This window comes from Bufo gargarizans, chromosome 4 (assembly GCF_014858855.1).
Source record: "Bufo gargarizans isolate SCDJY-AF-19 chromosome 4, ASM1485885v1, whole genome shotgun sequence".
In the NCBI taxonomy this organism is placed as follows: Eukaryota; Metazoa; Chordata; class Amphibia; order Anura; family Bufonidae; genus Bufo; species Bufo gargarizans.
The window spans coordinates 104649528-104672220 of NC_058083.1; the positions used below are offsets into that span (position 1 = coordinate 104649528).

The following is a 22693-nucleotide window of genomic DNA, read 5'->3' on the forward strand; positions in this document are numbered from 1 at the left end:
ATGGTCTCAATACCTATAAAAAGAAGTGCCAATTGTGGTGAAGGTGTGATTGGTATTTGACAAATTTTTTCAAAGATGTAGAAAGCTTTTAGCCACAAGGAATTGATCGGGGGGCAATCCCACCAGCAGTGGAGGAAGGTTCCTTGTGGGTGTCCACATTTCCAACATTCAGGGGAACTATCTGGGAATAGCCTATTTAATTTTGTCGGGTGATAATACCACCTATATAGAATTTTCCTAGATATTTCTAAATGGGAGATGCATCTTGAGATATTAGATATTACATCGAATGTAGGGAACCATTGTTCTGTGGATAAATTAATGGATAGATCTTGAGACCATTTTTACTTGATTTCTTGTAAGGGGTCTACTGATTGAGTGATAAGAACTTCATATGTTTTGGATATCCCTTTTCGATTAATGTTTTGATTTAAGAGCCATCTTGTGAGAAAAGTTGAGGATGGATTATTGTTATTCCGTTTTTGAGGTTTGGTGAATATTGTGTTAGCAATGGCGTGTCTGATTTGGAGATATTTATAGAAATCTTTTGCTGAGAGTCCATAGCACTGTGAGAGTTCCGAAAAGGGTTTAAGAATGTCATTTGTGAGAAGATCATTGATATTACATAAGCTCTTTTCTTTCCACGTAGAAATGTCTAGATCTGGAATATAGGATTCTAGTATTGAGATGTTATAGTCTTGAAGGGGTAAAATAAATAATTGACGTTTATTGGCGACTGTGTCTCAAACATTGAAGATAGCCTTAATAGTTGCCAAGATGCTATTGGGGTGAAACTTGAAAAGAGACATAGCTGTAAGAAGGTCTTTTAAAGGGTGTTTACCAAGAAAATGTTTTTCTATACGAGACCATTCTTTTTGCTGATCATTGTGCCATAGGTATTTTAATTGGTCTAGGATTGTGGCTCTATAGTATTGTATGATCGATGGACAATTTAGACCACCTTCTTTTTTAGGAAGGTAGAGAATGTCCACTTTTATTCTGTGGAATTTACCCCCCCAAATAAAATGTAAAAGAGATTTTTGAAAATCCTTAAGATATTTGATGGGGATTGGGATAGGAAGATTTCTGAAATAATATAAGATTTTGGGCAAGATGCTCATTTTTATAACTGCAATTTTGCCTAACCAGGAAATACCTTGTGTCTTGAGATTTGTTAGTTTGATCTTGATATCCTGAAATAAGGGAATGTAATTAAGAGTAAATGTTTCACTAGGAAGTGCTGTCAGGTTAATCCCTAGATAGGGAAGAGATTTTTTAACCCATTTAAATTGAAAGGTTCGTTTTAGAGTCTTAACAGTTTTCTCCTGTATTCCCAAATTTAGGATTTGAGATTTTGTGGTGTTGATTTTGTAATAGGATGCCTTCGAGAAGGATGTTAATATATTGCAAGTGTGGGGAAGAGAGGTGGTGGGATTGGATAGTAGTAAAAGAACGTCATCAGCGAAAAGGCCTATGCGATGGTCTTTATCTGAAATTGAGATGCCGCTAATATGGGGGGATGATCTGATATGACTGGCTAGTGGCTCCATTAAAAGGGCAAAAATTAAAGGGGAGAGGGGACATCCCTGTCTGGTACCGTTTGAGATGGGAAATAAATGGGATTTAAATCCAGAGGAGTAGACAAAAGCTTGGGGCGATGAATATAAATTTAATATACCAGATAATAGGGGGCCATTAAATCCAAATTTTTTCAGGACTGAGTGGAGGAATCCCCAGTGAACCCTGTCGAACGCCTTCTCCGCGTCCAGTTAGAGGAGCAAGGAAGGCGTACGACAGGTATGGGCTATTTCAATTAGGTCCAGAAAACGTCTTGTTCCATCTGATGTTTGTCTATGTTTGACAAAACCGACCTGATCGGAATCTATGAGACTTGGTAATATATCTGCTAAGCAATTAGCTAAGATTTTGGAAAATAATTTTAGATCAGTATTTAAAAGACATATTGGTCTAAAATTGGCGGGTGTGTTAGGAGCCTTCCCTGGTTTGGGCAAAGTAATTATTATTGCTTGAAGCATTTCTGTAGGGATACCCTTATCATGCATCATGTGTTGAAAACAGCAAAGTAAGTGGGGAGTTAAGATATGAAAAAAGGATTTATAATATTCATTTATAAAACCATCTGGACCCGGGGATTTATTTATTTTGAGGGTGGAAATAGTGTCAAGTATTTCTTGTGAAGAAATAGGTTTATTTAAAAATGAAAGTTGATCTGGGGATAAAAGGGGAAATGATAAGTTATTCAAGAACAAATTGATATCTTCTGTGGTTGGTTGGTGGGAGTTTAGGTCATTTTTTAAATTATAAAGGGAACGGTAATAGTTAGCGAATTCTTCTGCAATTTTAAAAGGGTTAATTATTTTGTTCTTATTAGAGGACCACAAGAAAGGAATTCGGGAATTTGCTGCTTTATTTTTAAGTTTATTAGCTAGCATTTTGGAGGCTCTATTCCCTTGTCTGTAAAACTGTGCCTTGGATTGTCTGAGATGTCTTTCAAAGTTGTTTTGCATGAGTAGATATATTTCATGTCTGATGCTAATGATTTGTTGAGAGAGATGGGAGGTTGGGGATTTTTGGTTATCTTTTTCCAAAATATTAAGTTTGTCATGTAATTTTTCTAATTTGAGCATTCTTTTCTTTTTTTCCTCTGAAGAATATTTGATAAAAAGACCTCTTATTACCGCTTTGTGGGCGCACCATATTGTTGTTGGATTAATCTCAGAACTAGTGTTAAGTTCGAAGTAGTCTGTTAATGCCTTAGATATTAATTCCTTGTAATGTTTATTTGATAGTAAAAGGTTATTTAATCTCCATGGGGAAGAATGTTTGAGATTGAAAGTTTCTTGAATGGAGATTGTAATAGGGGCGTGGTCAGACCAAGTAATCAGGCCTATCTTGGAGTCCACCACCTTTTGGAGTAGCCATTTATTAACTAGAAAAAAATCTATTCGGGAATATGAGTTGTGTGGATTTGAAAAAAAGGAGTAGTCTGATTCCGAGGCATGAAATGACCTCCAGGCATCGAACAGCTCTTCCTTGTGACATAGATCTTTAAGTTTATAGTTGTCTTTCTTACTTACAGGAGTAGATTTGTCAATGCGGGGGTCCATTACCAGATTAAAATCTCCGCAGATAATGATGGAACCTTTCTTTTGGGTTGAGACGGACTCCAAGATAGACCTAATAAAACTTAAAGTTCTAGAATTAGGGGCATATATAGACACTATAGTGTAAGGTGAATTGTTAACCAAACATGTAACAATAATACATCTACCCATTGGGTCTACATCAAGAGATAAGGTTTGAAAGGCGATAGATTTTTTGATAGCAATTAATACACCCCTCTTCTTATTGAAGGCATGTGAAAATAAAATAGTAGGAAAGTCTTTATGACTAATTCTGAAGCTGTCTGCTTCATTTAAGTGCGTTTCTTGTACGCAGAAAATATCACAACCCAATCTGTGGGCTTCTTTCCATAGAAATGAGCGTTTGGCAGGGCTATTAAGGCCCTTGACATTTAGGGAAGCAATTCATAAGACCATAATGCGTTATCAGGAAAGAAGTGCGCAGAGGGGACCCAAGTACAAAAAAATAAAATAAAAAATACCTGCAGTAGCGAGATGATCAGTAGAATTTTAATGTACCATAAACAAGTAGTATTACACAAAACTGTGAAATAATGTAAAACTAAGAAAAAAAAAAATAAGAGTAAGGTAGTAAAGTCCGGTTCTAAGTGAACCAATGCGACCCCAGGTCGCTAACATGACATGGGAGGTGGTGGTAAAGATTAAAGTGTTAATCTTCTTTTAACATTTTCAAACCAGTCTATTACTATTTGTAGAATTAGACTGATAATAGAGCACCTGTAATGGCACTAGCCAAACTTGAAATGGTATCTCATTTTGGAGAAGTAGAATTTTTTGGAGAACCAACTACTGTCCATTCCTGGGCAAGTGTATGGTGTTTCTTCTTTGGTGGGCTTCCCGGTTCTTCTGGATCCTTAATGAGAGTGTTTTTGGATAAGAAGTTCATTGCTTCTTTTGGAGAAAGTAGCACCGAGGTGCGTCCGTTGAAGTGAACTATAAGCTTGACTGGGAATCCCCATTTATAGAGAATTTTTTGCTCTCTTAGAATTTGTGTGGTTTTAGTGAATTCCCTGCGTCTAGCTAGGGTGGCAGGTGAGAGATCTGTGTATAGGGAAATTTCTTGAAAGCGTTCAGGAAGATTAGGCTTTTTGGCTGCAGCTTTGAGGATTGAGTCCTTGATGTGGTAATAATGGATCCTTGCTATAGTGTCCCTGGGCAGGGAAGCTGGGATAGACTTAGGCTTAGGAAGCCTGTGGGCTCTGTCTATTAATAGATCCGCGTTAGAAGCTTGAGATAGAAGAGCTGAAAACAAATCAATCAGGTATTCCTGCAGCTGTTCGTCTTTTACTGCTTCTGGTGTATTTCTGAATCGAATGTTGTTCCTTCTGGATCTGTCTTCAATATCTGCCAGTTTTAGCTTAATAGTAGCTATATCCTCTTCTGCAGAGTTATGGGCGTCCACAAGGCAATTATGAGACGCTGTGAACTCCTCCATCTCCTGCTCTAGATGTGCCGTGCGGTCTTCTATAGCAGTAATATCTGCTTTCAGCGAGGAGAGAGCTGCCTTAAGATCATTGTTAATTGACGCTTTAAGATCAGACAGTAGATCTTTCATAACTTCTAGAGTTATAGGGCCCGCATTGGATGATTTCTCTGCACCCATAAAATCTGGGTGTACAGGGGATGAGGTAGAGGAGTGTGACTTGCCTTGCGATTTGTCCGATATACAGGATGGTGATCGGTCGGCTGGTGAGTTATGAAGAAAACCGCAGGCAGGAACAGCTTCATCCCTCGTGGGGGTTAGGGACTCCCGCGATCCGGCGCCATTTTGGAGTGATGCCGGGCTGAAGAATCTTGTAAGTTTAGCCGGAGTTCCAGGTCTTCTTTTGCCCCTCGGCATCTTGAGCATGACGTTTGACCTCTTTAGCTGATCGGGAAGTAGTAGGGCTAGTTATTTCTTCTGTAAAGAAGTCCTTTGAGCCGCTTTTAGACTGTAAGTCACGGAGCTACAAAGACATGCGATTGCTCCTGGTGCGCTTCAAGCCACGCCCCCCTGCATGGTTCTTACAGGACATCCTGGGAGTAGGTCCACTACCAGCCTCATATATCGTAGATTCTGGTGGCTGGGTGGCATAAGTGTGTGAAGGACTATGTGTCAGCCCTTCACAACCTGTGCATGTGCCAAGGTGACACATACTTGACCTTCTGGATCTTTACTTCCATCACCCATTCCGTCCAGACCATGGACTCATGTGTCCATGGACATTTTTACTGATCTACCTAATTCTTCAGGAAAGACAGTTATTCTGTTGGTAGTTGATCCCTTTAGTAAAATGGTACATTTTATTGCATTACCAGGCCTACCTAATGCACAGGTATTTGTTGACAACATTGTGAAACCTCATGGCATTCCCTCTGACATGGTCTCAGATCATGGGACTCAGTTTGTTTCCAGATTCTGGAAGGCATTCTGTACTCGTCTGGGAATTCAACTGTCCTTTTCTTTGGGTTTTCATCCTCAGTCGAACGGACAGACTGAGCACACTAATCAGCGTCTGGAGACTTACTTCAGATGTTTTGTATCTGAGAACCAGGAGGAGTGGTCTTCCTTTTTGTCTTTTGCAGAGTTTACCATAAACAATCATAGGTAGAGTAATTGAACTGGATGGGGGGCACTCTATATTTGGCCGCACATGTATATTGTATTAAAATTATTTATTACCACAGATTTGTATAAAATTAGCAAAATAATAAATAACCAAAAAAATAAAAAATGGGCAATGAAAAGGCAATTAGACTGACAATGTCAATAAAAGCAGCAGAATGTCTATCTTTTTGGTTTTGGCACTAATAGATACCTAGCATAGAATTTTCACATTTGAATCATGATTTCATAAGTATCAAATCCCAAAATCGCCCTTAGGATATGGTGATGTTTTTGCTATGCAAAGTCCCAATTAGCATATGAATCGCTGTACTTTTGCTGTGCAAAGTTCGAATCTAGTAATATAAATATCTCTTACCCCTCGTGGTTTGTTGTGGTTTACTCACAGTGGGTAGATAGATGTCCTGTTTATTTGGTCGTCTTGTGTGAAATAAAATCGCACATATATCGAGGTTCTCACCGCGATACTTAGACTGTCCAGGGTATATTGTTGCAGGACCTGTGGCGTCCCACGTGGTCTGCAATATCCCTGGTGATCGGTCACCTGACTATCACGTGATTCTGAATAGGAGCGTGTCTTTGGTGCCGAATCAAACGGCTGGTGTTTCAGCTAGAAATAAGCAGTCTTGCACTCTTTTTCTCTCAGGTTGTCCTTATAGTCATATATTCCTTTTTCTTTTCTTTTCCTTTTGTCTTTTCGACCCTCGCTGTTCAGTACTAGACGCGTTTCGGGGTTAAAGGTACCCCCACTAACACTTCAGTGTTTTCATTTTTTTGAGCTCGCATAAACAATCATAGTCAGGAGTCCACTGGTCAGTCGCCGTTTTTTGGGGCCTATGGATTTCACCCACAGATTGGGCACATTTTCTGGTTCTAATTCTTCAGTTTTTTTGTCATCATTGTCATCGGTATGGCAAAAAATTTAAAATAACTTGAAAAATATGGGCAACAAAAATAAACGTGTGCCTGACAGGAAACGTATGAATGGTCCGGACCTAAGTTGAAGGTACCTTCCTGGAAGTTGGGTCCAAGGTTTATCGGCCCATATAACATCACAGCCATTATTAATCCTGTAGCTTTTCATCTTGAGCTTCCTCGGGCCCTCAGGCCCTGAAAATTCATAATGTGTTCCATAGGAACCCTTACAGCCATCTTCCTTGCCACCCGCTTCGGTCATGGTGGACGGTAATTTGGAATTCGAGATCTCTTCAGTTTCTTGTCCACTGGAGAGGTTATGGACCGGAGGAGAGGACGTGGGTCCCGAAATCCGACGTTAATGCCAATCGTTTAGTGAATGCCTTTCATAGATCTCACCCGGATAAGGTCGGTCCTGGGTGCCCAGAGGTCACCTGTAGAAGGAGGGGTACTGTCACGGATGCTCCCGTGGCAGGTACCAGGAGATCGGAGAGACTGGCAACTCATGGGTTAAATTGACAAGTTCACTGTGGATCTTATTGTGTCTGTGTTTTGATGAATGCCACACCTTGCTTCAGGTGTTGCTTGTTGGTAATTTACCTTTCCCATAAGTAGAAGCTTCTCACTCTTGGAGGTGCGGTTTATAGATTTTCTTCCTGCCTTATAACTAGCTAGTCGGTTTTATGTGGTGCTTCTGAAGTTGTCAGTTTTCTACTTTGAGATAAGTCTTTTCTTTTCTTATTGTTTTGTGTTTTTTATATTCCCTGTTGTATCTGGGCCTGAGACAGAGACTTCCATTCGTCCATCTGGGGAGGAATGGGTTGTCTCTAGTCCTAACCTCATTCCAGGGCCTTATAGGCATATTATGGCCTAGGCATACTGCATATGAATATTCCTACCTTCAAGGTCAATTCATATTGATAGGTAGTTAGGGTCCAGATTAGGGTTGTTTAGGAGGTTACCTGTTCCTTCCCTAGTTTCCAGGCCCAGTTACTGTTCCCCGTCCCTCCTTTGTTTAGTATGGAGTTTTCCCCCCACACTGATCTTGACAGGCAGACTCCATTTTGATTGACTTCTGTGGGATGAATCCCAAAAACTTCAAATTCATAACAAATTTGATTTGTGTTAGAATCTATTTGGTTATCTCTATATTTCACACTAAAATTGTGCTGTAGTTAGCAGTGTGAGCAGGTGAAGCATTTGTGTCTATGGGTGGGCTTTGGGTCTATTTGTGTGCTAGGGTGCCTGTAGGGGCATTGCTACAGTGGAATTAGGGGAAGCAGTTGCCACTGTGCTTGAACTCAGAAGGGACCCAGTTGATGAATTTGCTGTGGGGCCCAATCAGCTCTAGTTACACTACTGAGTGCCTGCTGCAGGGTGACAACAGAAGACTGAAAGGGATTTTTAATACTCTTACTTCTGATACATAACAGATTAGACATAGATTATACACGCCTCATCTCTTGTGGAATACAGTACCCCGAATTAGCACATCTCACACCCTTTGCCAGTTGCTGCACACAATAGCAGTCTCCCTTTAACAAAAGGCTATTTAACATCACACCTCACATACAATTACAGCAAACTGTGACTAGTCAGTCAACTTATTAGCATGTAGACTAAACTTGTTCAATATGTAAAATAACTCTTTTTATGTATTGTATATAGCAGATACCAGTATTGATTAACAAAGTTTCAGCTGTATCTTGCCAAACATGATCCCCAAGGCCTCCTAAGAATACCAGGATTGTTTCAATTGGATCTTGCCAGACAATATGCTCCCACCCCCAAAAAGCCCTATAAGTATGTGCTGGAAATAAAGATTTCAGATATTTAACAACCTAAGTTAAGTCTGGGCTGATATTTATCTCCTGATCAGAGCAAATAGGATATTCGTTGTACAGGGAAATATTCACGGGTTGGAGGTCTGATGCCTCCTCATATAACCAGCATAAACCTGCCTGAAGAAAAAACGCTAACAAAGACATAGATTATTAGAGCCTTAATTTTAATGAACTCATGGTAGAGCCTGTGAATGCAGTTCTGTCTGCTGACGACTTTGCCGAGGCATGGTATTATTTAGTATACAATGTATGAATGTAGGCTGTTAGGGAGCTCTGTCCTTATCAACCATCTTTACATTTACCTGTGAATTTATCAGACGAAATGTTGTTTTCGATCCCACGTCAATCTCAAATTCTTTTGTAGGTGCAGCATTAAACCTAAGAACAGCATCATGGGAGTCTGTAAATGCAAAAACACACCCTGTGGTAAATTTACAATTCATTTTATTCTTTATTAGCTCGTGGGCTCCTGGTTTATGTTAGTTTCCCATTAATGGAAATGGTAGCATTGTCTACATTTAGAAAATAAAGGGGTTGGGCTGGTGTTTTATATTGATGACCTATGCTCAGGATAGGTCATCAGTATGTGATCAGCAGAGGCCTGACACCCGCCACCCACTTCGATCAAGCTGCGAGCCCTGCTTCCTCTTCATTACACTGTGGGTTGTCTCCCTTGTAGTGGCGGCATAGTGTCATTACATGTACTTGTTCCATTCAAGTGAATGGAGTGAGCACTTGTAATTGCACTTGCTTCCGAAACAATCGGCAGTGTAATGAACAGGAAGTAGCGCTCGCATGGAGCGCCGCCTCCTCTTCAGACAGCTGACCAGCAGGAGTGCCGGATGTCAGACCCGCATAAGTAGATCAGGTATTGATGACCTATCCTGTGGATAGGTCATCAATATGAATGGCAGGACAACCCTTTTAAGCTTGATTTACATTGTCCAACTGAGCAGGCAATTATCGGGAAGAGACCATTCCTTCCTGATAACTACCTTCTTAACAGTGGAGGTAAAGACATGCATTTACATGCAGCAATCTCCACCTCTCTCATTTCACCCATTCGACTCGTTTATCAGGTGATCGGCAGAACATTCACATATGTGTTTTCAATTCAGGTTTTGAGATGCGGCAGAGAATCTCAGAACCTGAATTAAACTGAAAACTGAACAAACCTGATCAGACATGAAAATCATTATAAATCAATGGGCGCCGGGTCAGTCTTTTTCTGTAAAGAAAAGAAAAAAAAATCAGGCACCACTGACTTAGGGTTCTTTCACACTTGCGCTGTTGGATTCCGGCAGGCCCCAAAACACAACTGAACTGCACTGATGCATCCTGATCAGTTTTGTCCCCATTCACAATGCCGTCTCTCAAAACCTGAATTAAAAATGCAGATGTGAAAGTAGCCTTGGGGTACTTTCACAATTGCGTCAGAGGATTCCGGCAGGCAGTTCCGGAATTCCAGACGCAAACTGATGGCATTTGTCAAGAGAAATCCAGATGTGGATCCGTCTGACAAGTGCATTGAAATACCGGATCTGTCTCTCCGTTGTGTTACGGAAAAACGGATCTGGTATTTTTCACAGATTTAAAGGTCTCCGCATGCGTGGACCGGAAGAACGGATCCGTCAATGCAACAATTTTAATGCTGGATCGAATAAATTTTTTTATGGAAATTAATGCCGGATCTGGCATTCTGGCAAGTGTTCAGGATTTTTGGCCGGAGAGAAAAATGCAGCATGCTGCAGTATTTTCTCCGGCCAAAAAACGTAAGAAGGATTGAACTGATGCATCCTGATGCTTACTGAACGGAATGCTTTCCATTTAGAATGCGTTGGGATAAAACTGATCAGTTTGTTTCCGGTATTGAGCCTCTGTGACGGAACTCAATACCGGAAAAGAAAAATGCTAGTGTGAAAGTACCCTTATAAAGGCCGCTTGTGAAATAATTGAAATAATGTTCTGAGCGGACACTGAATGGACCCTATTATAGTCTGTGGAGTCTTTAGGCTCTGTTAGGCTAAGTTAGGTCTCAGTTACAGTCAGGTCCATAAATATTGGGACATTGACACAATTCTAACATGTATGGCTCTATACACCACCACAATGGATTTGAAATGAAACAAACAAGATGTGTTTTAACTGCAGACAGTCAGATTTAATTTGAGTGTATTTACATCCAAATCAGGTGAATGGTGCAGTAATTACAACAGTTTGCATATGTGCCTCCCACTTGGAACCAAAAGTAATGGGACAGAATACTAATCATAAATCAAACTTTTACTTTTTAATACTTGGTTGCAAATCCTTTGTAGTCAATTACAGCCTGAAGTCTGGAACGCATAGACATCACCAGACGCTGGGTTTCATCTCTGGTGATGCTCTGCCAGGCCTCTACTGCAACTGTCTTCAGTTCCTGCGTGTTCTTGGGGCATTTTCCCTTCAGTTTTGTCTTCAGCAAGTGAAATGCATGCTCAATCGAATTCAGGTCAGGAGATTGACTTGGCTATTGCATAACATTCCACTTCTTTACCTTAAAAAACTCTTTGGTTGCTTTTGCAGTATGCTTTGGGTCATTGTCCATCTGCACTGTGAAGTGCCGTCAAATGAGTTCTGAAGCATTTGGCTGAATATGAGCAGATAATATTGCCCGAAACACTTCAGAATTCATCCTGCTGCTTTTGTCAGTAGTCACATAAACAATAAATACAAGAGAACCAGTTCCATTGGCAGCCATACATGCCCACACCATGACACTTACCACCACCATGCTTTACTAATGAGGTGGTATGCTTAGGATCATGAGCAGTTCATTTCCTTCTCCATACTCTTCTCTTCCTATCACTCTGGTACAAGTTGATTTTGGTCTCATCTGTCCATAGGATGTTGTTCCAGAACTGTGAAGGCTTTTTTAGATGTCGTTTGTCAAACTCTAATCTGACCTTCCTGTTTTTGAGGCTCACCAATGGTTTACATCTTGTGGTGAACCCTCTGTATTCACTCTGGTGAAGTCTTCTCTTGATTGTTGACTTTGACACTTAGTGTTCTTGATCTGGCCAACTGTTGTGAAGGGTGTTTTCTTCACCAGAGAAAGAATTATTCGTTCATCCACCACAGTTGTTTTTCGTGGTCTTCTTGGTCTTTTGGTGTTGCTGAGCTCACCGGTGCGTTCCTTCTTTTTAAGAATGTTCCAAACAGTTGTTTTGGCCACGTCTAATGTTTTTGCTATCTCTCTGATGGGTTTGTTTTGTTTTTTTCAGCCTAATGATGGCTTGCTTCACTGATAGTGATAGCTCTTTGGATCTCATTTTGAGAGTTGACAGCAACAGATTCCAAATGCAAATAGCACAGTTGAAATGAACTCTGGACCTTTTATCTGCTCATTGTAATTGGGATCATGAGGGAATAACACACACCTGGCCATGGAACAGATGAGAAGCCAATTGTCCCATTACTTTTGGTTCCTTAAAAAGTGGGAGGCACATATACAAACTTTTGTAATTCCTACACCGTTCACCTGATTTGGATGTAAATACCCTCAAATTAAAGCTGACAGTCTGCAGTCAAAGCATATCTTGTTTGTTTCATTTCAAATCCATTGTGGTGGTGTATAGAGCCAAAAATGTTCGAATTGTGTCCATATCTCAATATTTATGGACCTGACTTTATTTGCAGAATTCGTCATTTCCGTTCTCCTGCTCCTCAACGGAGCTGGAGAACGGAAAGGAGAAACGGTGATGTGAACGAGGCCTTAAAAACAATCCTCTAGCCATATTTATGACTTATTTACTTCCCCAAAAATTGGAGAGCCTTAGGGATGAGCTAATCGACTTCGGATGAAACATCCGAAGTCGATTTACATAAGACTTAGTTCTAATACTGTACAGAGCAGGAGCTACATACAGTATTAAAATGTATTGGCTCCGATGAGCCGAAGTTATTGCTTTGCGAAGTCTCGCGAGATTTTGCGCATTAACTTCATAAATTAATTTGTACTGTAAAAAAACATTTCCCGGGTTCGGTTCCAAGGTACCACTTGGGAAACATGCAAATTAGGCCTTTGGTGCCACAAGAACGTTACTATTGCTCTATTCTCATTTCTGTGACCAGTATTTCTGTGACATTCATCTCACTGGCTACTTTGATTGACAGGGCTAGGCAGTGGTAAATCAGCCAGAGAGAAGCTGGCCACAAAAAGAAGTGGAGCGTGGGTTCTACAAATTGCATATTAAAGGGAATCTGTCACTAGTTTTATGCTGCTAGGTTCTAACAGCTCCAGCTTATGCCAATGAGTCCCTGTATTCATGTGCTCACGGCTCTGTCCGCCCCCCTGTCTGATTGACAGTTTTTTTTCAGCAGCAGGTGGGCAGGGTAAGCCAGAAGCTTATGAATATGGGGACTCATTGGCATGTGCTGGAGCTGTTTAGCACAAGATTTTAGCAAAATACCTGGTGACCCAGAATTTTGCTAAGTGATTTGTCACTAGTTTATGTTGCCCTTATTCAGGACACCATAAAACTGGTATCAAAACTCAGGAACGGAGCCTTGGATTGACAAAAGGAAAACAGTGTTTATGTGTCTATGGGAGGTCTAGGGAGGTCACTGGTGACAGATTTCCTTTAAAGGACTGTCCTACTCACCTATCTCTTGTCCAAGTTTTGAACCTATTAGAGATCCAGCTGAAGATACTACAGCACATTGTCTTAGTTTCCCCACTACTTCATGAATGTCCTTGTCGGGCAGATATTGACTCCAGGAACTTGCACTATTTGGTAGGTCAGAACTCTTCAGTGTTGTCAGGTTCACCCTGTGTTTAAGCTGGAAGAGAAGTTCACGTGGATTGTGTTGCTGGTTTATGGTGCCCTGGAATCTGACTTTGTATGTGTTCATTGACTGGTATCTTTTTCTCTCTTTCTGTAGTTTCTGGATCAAGTCGTTGGAAGTCATTTCCTTTTCCCACAATTTAGCTCTATTATGTTTGGGTTGACTGCTGTGTTTTGGTAAGTCATGCTTCTTTCTACTTTCATTTGATGAAATATTCAACGGTTTGTATTTTGTGGTGGAAATATACTGGTTCACATCCTCCTCAGTATTGACAATATATATTTTTTTATTTATGGAAAGACCATTGTAGAGAAACCAGCAAACGCACAGGGCTATAGAAGTGATGAGTCCTCGTTTTAATAAGAAGCGAACCATGGTAATAGGTGCAAAAAGGATGGAATAAGTTGCTCTTTAATATCTACAAAATATATAAAACATTCAATGTATTTAGCAGTTTTCTGAGTGACGTATTAATATCTACATGTAAAATTTACAATGTAAATAGTAAAATGAGCAATGAAAGAAGAGTGTAGACTGACACAAGCAACTCCATAAGGAATCTCTTCTCAGCCCTATACCAGGTTTTGTTTATTATCTTGGATCTGGAAGTTTATTGGTGAGAAGGTGTGACAACATCGGTACCTGCATTACTTGCCAGTTGTTGTGACACACAGAGTAAAGCTGTTCTGGGCCATTACATATAATTCCATGTGGTCTGGGTAAATAGCACAACCATTTGATATGAAATCCCCCCACTTATTTGATCAACCTGCGGCCCTCCAGCTGTTGTAAAACTACAACTCCCACCATGCCCTTCACTAAGCTGATAGCTGTAGGCTGTCCTGGAATTATGGGAGTTGTAGTTTTCCAACAGTTGGAGGGCCGCAGGTTGAGCATGCCTGTTATAGATTGTATGTAGCTGGCAAGCAAAGACCTGTCCTAGGTTTCTAATATAGCTTGTGTGTTTATACATCTCAACCTGCCAATAACCTTAACACAGTTCCTATGTTTGTGTGTTAAAGACAAAAGCAGAGTTATTTGCAGTGACTACATGTTTGGATGTCATATAACTGTTATATATTGTGTTCACAGAAGCAGAAAAGATAATATGCATTTAAGATTCATTATTTAATGTAAGGTAAGCTCAATGACACAGCAGAAATAACAGAAAGCATAGAGTTAAACTGTTGTTGCTGGGCAGGAGTCTTGACAAATCCTAGCCAGCCTCACACAGCCCAGGAGTTTTGACCAATTACACCTCACACACAGCTTGTGTGGGAAATTCCCCTAGCAGGAGCAGATGGAATCATTAATCAACAGAGAGAAGCTGAACAGACATTCACTCCACAAGATCTGTGTTTTATGGAAGCAGAGAGGACACAATAGGTATTTAATACAGTTATATAATGTCCCTACTGTTAATATAGTGTTTATTAGTGATGAGCGAGCATCCTCGGCCGAGTACCGGTTCGGCTCGAGCATTGCTATGCTCGGCAGATCCGAGCACTCAGCCGAGTACCACATGTGCTCGAGCGCCATGGTCGAGTCTCCTCCTCGCACGTTTGGCGCCTTCTAAGCAGCCAATAAACATGCTGGTAAGTATTGCCATCACTTTAATGCCATTAGCGTTGTTTTCTGCTGGCATTACAGTGATTGGCTGGCCGAAACACGTCATCAAGTGTTATATAGCACCCGGTCACGCGGGTTCGCTCATTGCAAGTCAGGGAGAGCTGCTGTTAGGAAGGGACAGACAGTGTAGGGAGATTGTGATTACAAATTACTCTTTCTCAAGACGTATCAAAGACCCAAAAGGCCTTTTAAGGACTACTGTGTGTGTTAGCAGCAATTTAAAGTGCAGATTTGCAGTTTTAGTTTATTTTATTTTTTACAAAAAAAATCACTTCATTGGTTATCTTAAAAGAAGGTGTCTGCAGTGACTTCTGACATCTGTGCAATACCTTCTGTGTATCAGAGGCATAGATAGGAAGAATATCAGTTAAATCAATATTTTTTTGTCCCAGGATCTGACCACATTTTTGCTGTTAGCTATTTAACCCTTTAATCTCAGTGCTCTGCAATAGAATACCGTCTATGCACTTCAGGGCCATATATTGGGATATAGTAAAAATCAATATATATACAAATTTCACTTAATCTGCACAGTTTTCTTGTCAATGGTTGAAACCGTCTATCGCAGTGCATTGCATTTCTATACCGTCTGAGTGCTTCAGGCCCATATATCTGGAGAAATTGAAATTCAGTATATATACACATTTCACTAAATCAGCACCCAGTTTTCTTGTCTGCGGTTTAAAACAATAATCGCAGTGCATTGCATTTCTGTACCGTCTGTGTGCTTCAGGCCCATATATTGGAAATAATATAGTCATACATATAAACATCATAAAACAGTGTCTGTACTGCAGATTACAATAATCTGTGGCTAAAATACTGTCCAAAATCTGTGCTGTTCTGTGTCATATACTGCCCTGTATCGGAAAACTGATTTTGTGGACAGTAAAAATAACAGCGTCACAACCAGTAAAAAATCCATAAATATGAAGAAGGCCAGCACTAAGGGACGAGGAACAGGCCGTTATGCTGATGGTTCAGGCATAGGTGTGGAACTGGTAGCAATGAAACTGTACCTGCTGCCAGTGCACCCAAAAAAAGTTATAAAACCATACCCAGCTTCATGTTCAACTTAGCTAGGCGGTGCACAACAACACTGTCCAAGTCAGACCAGTGCGAACAGTTGGTCGGTTGGCTTGCTGACGATAATGCTTCCAGTCGGCTAAGCACCACCCTCTCTTCCACCAAGTCCAGTCTCTCTAGCCAAGAGTCTGGTCAGCCAACTCTTCGCTCAGATCATCCTTCCTCCCACCATGGAGAGGCCTGCCAAATGAGTGATCCCACACTCGGATATTCTCAGGAGCTCTTTTCAGCTCCACTATTAGATTTGGCCCTCGCGGCCAGCATGTTTGAAGAGAGACCTTAAATATTCTGCCCTGATTTCCAGACTCTTGAGCCTTCACAGTCTCAAGAAGATGATGGTGGTGAACGTCAATCATTAGTTCACAAGGTGGATGACGATGAGACACAGTTGTCAATCACTGAGGTTGTGGTTAGGTCAAGACAGGAGGATGATCAGAGTGAGGAAGTCGAAGAGGAGGTGTTGGACGATGAGGTAATTGACGCAACATGGGAAGGTGAAAAGCTGAGCGAGGACGGCAGTACAGAGGGGGAGGGATCCGCAGCACCGCAACAGGCTAGAAGAGGCAGTGGGGTTGCAAAAGGGAGAAGTCGTCCCACACCAAACAGGCCTGCAACCGTTACACCGATCACCCCCATGCGTAAATCAACCTTAGCAAGGGGTAGGTGTTCTGCAGTATGGCGCTTTTTTGAGGAAAGTGCAGAGGACAGAAGAGTGGTAGTTCGCAACCTGTGCAGTACCAAAATGAGCCTGCTCAGCTTTCGGCCCTCACTACAATGTTTTATGGGGTTTGCTTACCTTCAGGCCCTCACCTCCAATGTTTCATATGATCTGCTCAGCTGTAGGCCCTCACTACAATGTTTCATGCAGTCTGCTCACCTGTAGGCCCTCACCGCCAATGTTTCATATGGTCTGCTTAGCTGTAGGCCCTCACTACAGTGTTTTACGGGTTTGCTCACCTGTAGGCCCTCACCTCCAATGTTTCATACGGTCTCTTCAGCTGTAGGCCCTCACCTCCAATGTTTCATATGGTCTGCTCAGCTGTAGGCCCTCACTACAATGTTTTATGGGGTTCGCTAACCTTTAGGCCCTCACCTCCAATGTTTCATACGGTTTGCTTACCTGTAGTCCCTCACTACAATGTTTTATTGGGTTTGCTCGCCATAAGGTCCTCACTACAATGTTTTATGGGGTTCGCTCACCTTCAGGCCCTCCAATGTTTTCCAATGTCAGCTGAGAAGCAGGCCCTCACCCATAATGTTTTAGAGGGTAACCAGCGGGCCCTTGCTCCTAATGGGTAAGCAGCAGTCTATTATTAATAATTTTTAAAGGTTGTGTATGATGTCCTCTTTTATGTGTAATAAAAGGTGCATTGGAGTACATGTTCCTTATAATTTTTGGCAGGCCTTTTACCTAGTGCATAGGCTGTATGAGTGTAGCAGTCCAACTACCTGAACAATTGTAGCACCATGTGAATGAGGCCCTCCTTTATGTGATATAGAGGCTGTATCTCTTTTTCCTTGTAATTTTTGGCAGCACTTACACTGTATATACAATTGAATCTACAGGAAAGAATGCATCAATGTAACAATTTTTCCTCTAAAAAGTGTTGTTGTTTTTTTGTGGGGACGGGGTTTTGGGTGTTTTTTTGTCAGTCTGTAAAAGTGGCGTACAACTTGGACAACATGGGTTCCAGCAACGTCATTGGTGTCCAAGATGCATCCAGACATGGTCCCCCTGCTGTTCCTGATCGATTTCAGAGGTGTTTCTATCACTTTCAGACCTTTTCCTATGAACCAGGCACCCTCCCCTCATCCGAGCAGAGGGTGCCTGGTCGCCTCCCATTGACTTCCATTATACTCGGGTGCTCGGCCGAGCGCACGAATATTGCGATGTGTTCGGACCGAACACACGAACACTTATCACTAACTGATTATAACTGTATACTGAACCAGTTATATGTGTGTTTACTTACAGTTCCACCAAATCAAATTGCAAACTACAATTACAATTTTTTGTACAATCAGCTCGTTGGAAGAACGAGTGAAACGTTTTCAAGAAATCTACAGTACGTCCAGTTGCCTTGATTTATTCTTTACAGATATATACCATGACCTGGATAAATGAGAACCTTCACAGACATACAATTACAATAGCAAACTACAAAGTTCACAATCCAAATTCAAATTCCATATTGCAATCTAAATTGCATACAACCATACCAGATCATACTCAGCCAATCTGCAAATAGTTACTGCTAACTGCATACTGCAAATTGCGACCAAATTCAGCAAGTAGAAATATTAGTTGGACCTCAGATATACCTTTCAGAGAGATCATAAAGTGCTTAAATAACTTAAAGTGAGAGTACAGATACTCAAGAGAGAAATATATCCACCTTACCGCCATTTTGTGATATCTTTTTAACACGTGTTTCGTACATGGACTATCTGCTGCAGAGTGGAACCAATAGACAAAATACATGAACATCAATTGCTAATATTTTAGAATATTATACTATATTGGGAAACAGACTTTTGATCCCTGGTGAGCGGACACCTGACGCGCGTTTCACCAATCTTTTCCGTAGGGGCAGCAGTGTTATATATGAAGAAAAGTTGAAGTTAATACAGAAGTTATTTCAAGCATTTGGTGTGCTTTTTAAACCTACTGCTTCCATAGAACGGCGCTAGAGGATTTACAGGGTATTAAACAGATATATCAAAATCCTTCTAATGCCACAGTGCAAAAGGCTGCGCCTGCACAGTGGAACTATTACCCTCAGAGGGTGAAGTGATAGTGCTTCTCAACTTGCACAGTAAAGAGCTCATTAGAACAGTGGAGTGCCAACATATACTGCCGCGCAGCAACTGTTCCCTGAGTGAGCAAGCAAAGACACCTCAACGGAGCTACAATAGAGGCCATAGAACATGTGCATTAGTCAAAATGCAGCAGACTCTTAAAGTGGCAGAACGGCAAAGGCAAAATAGTCAGAGAAAGAGCGCCAACCCTCCTGCAATCCCTAGAGAGAAAGATACGCATGGTGGGAGGCCAAAGTCCAGAGCTAGAGTGCGCGCTAGAGATGTCGTGTACATAAAATTTTCCGTTCGCGAACGGCGAACGCAAATTTTCGCAAATGTTTGTGAACGGGCAAACCGGGCAAACCGCCATTGACTTCAATGGGCAGGCGAATTTTAAAACTACAGGGACTCTTTCTGGCCACAATAGTGATGGAAAAGTTGTTTCAAGGGGACTAACACCTGGACTGTGGCATGCCGGAGGGGGATCCATGGCAAAACTCCCATGGAAAATTGTGTAGTTGACGCAGAGTCTGGTTTTAATCCATAAAGGCCATAAATCACCTAACATTCCTAAATTGTTTGGAATAACGTGCTTTAAAATATCAGGTATGATGTTGTATCGATCAGGTAGTGGAACGGGTACGCCCGCTTCACAGTGACAGACCAAACTCCCTGTTTAACGCACCGCAAACAACCGCAAACAGCCCATTTGCACAACCGCAAACTCCCCATTTGCACAAGGTTGGATACCAAGCTAGCCATATCCCGTTCCTTGTCCTCACTGATGTCATTGAAGGTCTCTTCCTCCACCCAGCCATGTACAACACCAACGGTCCCCGAAAGGTGACAACAAGCCCCCTGGGACACCTGCTGTGTTTGGTTCCCTGTTTAATCCCTGTTACTTCCTCTATCAGGGGACGTGTATATGGCATCGATTTTAGGAACCGGGAGATGGAAAAAGACGCTTGGTCGGTCCTCCTACTTCAATTTTAGGGCACTGTGAGTGCAATCGAATGTGCCACCAGATATGAGCGGCGGGTTAAGTAGTACTATTCTTATCAGTTTAATCCCTGTTACATCCTGTAACGGAACGCCTAGCACCCCGACCAGGTACCTCTGTCGATAGATGCTCCTAGTGCTTCCAGAGGACTCCAAGCACTCCTCTCTACACCAAAACCACCACAGGAGCCGGGAACAAGCTCTTAAAAGAGCTTATACTCAGGGGAGTATTGTGATATAGCAATCCCCAAACATGAGCCAAAACTTCATGAAGGTATAAAAGCAGCATCTGACTGTACTTGCACGTACAGCTTCTTTTATTCACAATCCACAAACATAGTACTGCCCACAGGGTTTTGAAATACAAACAATCAATATACTACAACACATACAATGCAAGCACAGCAACCAATTGGACACGCCCCCAGGGGACCAGAAGGGAGACTGCGACACAGGACAGATATGTAGCAATTCAGGATACACAGACACAACACATCCCCACAATGTCGCCAATACACATGTGGAGACAACAGGACAGAAATCACCATTTAAACACACAATGGGACAATGGCACAATGGGACAATAGAAACACACCCATCATATTCCTCCCCTCTGTCTAGGAGACAATTGAGTCAATTTCTGTATCCACTCAACTATCTCCCAAGCTGAAAAGTTACACTTCTTATAAATTGTTACAACTTTGTGAGTTTACATTGTCCATACATATAACTTACATCAATTTAACCAGTATAACTTGGGGACAAACCTATCCAAAATTCACTTGAATAGGTTCAGGGGTTTAAAAGTTTGTAAAAGTATCTTAAAGGGCCGTAATCCTGGGGCAGGAGGCTGGCAAACAGCCCCCACCAAAACACAGTGGCGAGGTTGGTTTCGGCACACATCTCCCCCTCCCAGGGAAGACTAACCAGATACCTGACCTCACGTTCAGTACCTGAGTTAGTCTGGCAGTCCAACCACAACCTAATACTGGACCTGTTGAATCTTGGGGCCTGGCTCTGTCCTGTATGTCCCCAGTAGGGATGAGCGAACTCGAACTGTATAGTTCGGGTTCGTACCGAATTTTGGGGTGTCCGTGACACGGACCCGAACCCGGACATTTTCGTAAAAGTCCGGGTTCGGGTTCGGTGTTCGTCGCTTTCTTCGCGCTTTTGTGACGCTTTCTTGGCGCTTTTTGAAAGGCTGCAAAGCAGCCAATCAACAAGCGTCATACTACTTGCCCCAAGAGGCCATCACAGCCATGCCTACTATTGGCATGGCTGTGATTGGCCAGAGCACCATGTGACCCAGCCTCTATTTAAGCTGGAGTCACATAGCGCCGCCCGTCACTCTGCTCTGATTAGCGTAGGGAGAGGTTGCGGCTGCGACAGTAGGGCGAGATTAGGCAGATTAACTCCTCCAAAGGACTTGATTAACTGATCGATCTGCAGCTGTGGATCATTGAGCTGCTGATCCTCAATTGCTCACTGTTTTTAGGCTGCACAGACCGTTTGTCAGTCTCATTTTTCTGGGGTGATCGGCGGCCATTTTGTGTCTTGTGGTGCGCCAGCACAAGCTGCGACCAAGTGCATTTAACCCTCAATGGTGTGGTTGTTTTTTGGCTAAAGCCTACATCAGGGTGAAGCTGTCACACCAAGTGCATTTAACCAGCAATAGTCTGTTCATTTTTTGGCCATATACAAAATCAGGGGCAAGCTGCGCCTGTCACCAAGTGCATTTAACCCTCAATGGTGTGGTTGTTTTTTGGCTAAAGCCTACATCAGGGTGAAGCTGTCACACCAAGTGCATTTAACCAGCAATAGTCTGTTCATTTTTTGGCCATATACAAAATCAGGGGCAAGCTGCGCCTGTCACCAAGTGCATTTAACCCTCAATGGTGTGGTTGTTTTTTGGCTAAAGCCTACATCAGGGTGAAGCTGTCACACCAAGTGCATTTAACCAGCAATAGTCTGTTCATTTTTTGGCCATATACAAAATCAGGGGCAAGCTGCGCCTGTCACCAAGTGCATTTAACCCTCAATGGTGTGGTTGTTTTTTGGCTAAAGCCTACATCAGGGTGAAGCTGTCACACCAAGTGCATTTAACCAGCAATAGTCTGTTCATTTTTTGGCCATATCCCAGTCTAATTCTGTCACTAAATCCATACCGGTCACCCAGCGCCTAAATACTAGGCCTCAAATTTATATCCAGCTAAATCTGTCCCTAGTGCTGTAGCTGGGCGAGTTATTTAGTGTCCGTTCAAGCACATTTCTTGTTCTGGGTTGAAATACAATTCCCAATTTAGCAATTTCATAATTTAGTGGTTCCTGCTATATCAGAGCTCTTTGAAATCTATCCCAAAAAGGGTATATAATATTGAAGGTGCACATAGGGTCATTCAGAGTAACTTCACACACACCCGCTACTGTGTATTTCCAAGTCTAATTCTGTCACTAAATCCATACCGGTGACCCAGCGCCTAAATACTAGGCCTCAAATTTAATTCCCTCTAAATCTCTCGTTACCCACCGCTGTACTGTTGTTGCTGGGCAAGATATTTAGTGTCCGTCAAAGCACATTTTTTGTTCTGGGTTGAAGTACAATTCCCAATTTAGCAATTTCATAATTTAGTGGTTTCTGCTATATCAGAGCTATTTGAAATCTATCCCAAAAAGGGTATATAATATTGAAGGTGCACATAGGGTCATTCAGAGTAACTTCACACACACCCGCTACTGTATATTTCCAAGTCTAATTCTGTCACTAAACCCATACCTGTCACCCAGCGCCTAAATACTAGGCCTCAAATTTAAATCCCTCTAAATCT

The 22693-nt window shown here is 41.9% G+C and overlaps 1 protein-coding gene across 2 annotated transcripts in view; it reads right to left on the reverse strand.

Moving 5' to 3' along the window:
* The window catches only part of LOC122934932 (beta-galactoside alpha-2,6-sialyltransferase 1-like), a 239285-nt gene that overhangs the window by 137686 nt on the left and 78906 nt on the right, over positions 1 to 22693 (reverse strand). For both annotated transcript variants that reach the window (XM_044290607.1, XM_044290608.1), the window contains 2 exons: positions 13172 to 13773; positions 8831 to 8928 (listed from right to left, as the gene is read on the reverse strand). In XM_044290607.1, coding sequence (XP_044146542.1) covers positions 8831 to 8928; positions 13172 to 13730 — 657 coding nt within the window. In that variant the 5' untranslated portion in view covers positions 13731 to 13773. The remainder of the gene's footprint in view (positions 1 to 8830; positions 8929 to 13171; positions 13774 to 22693) is intronic.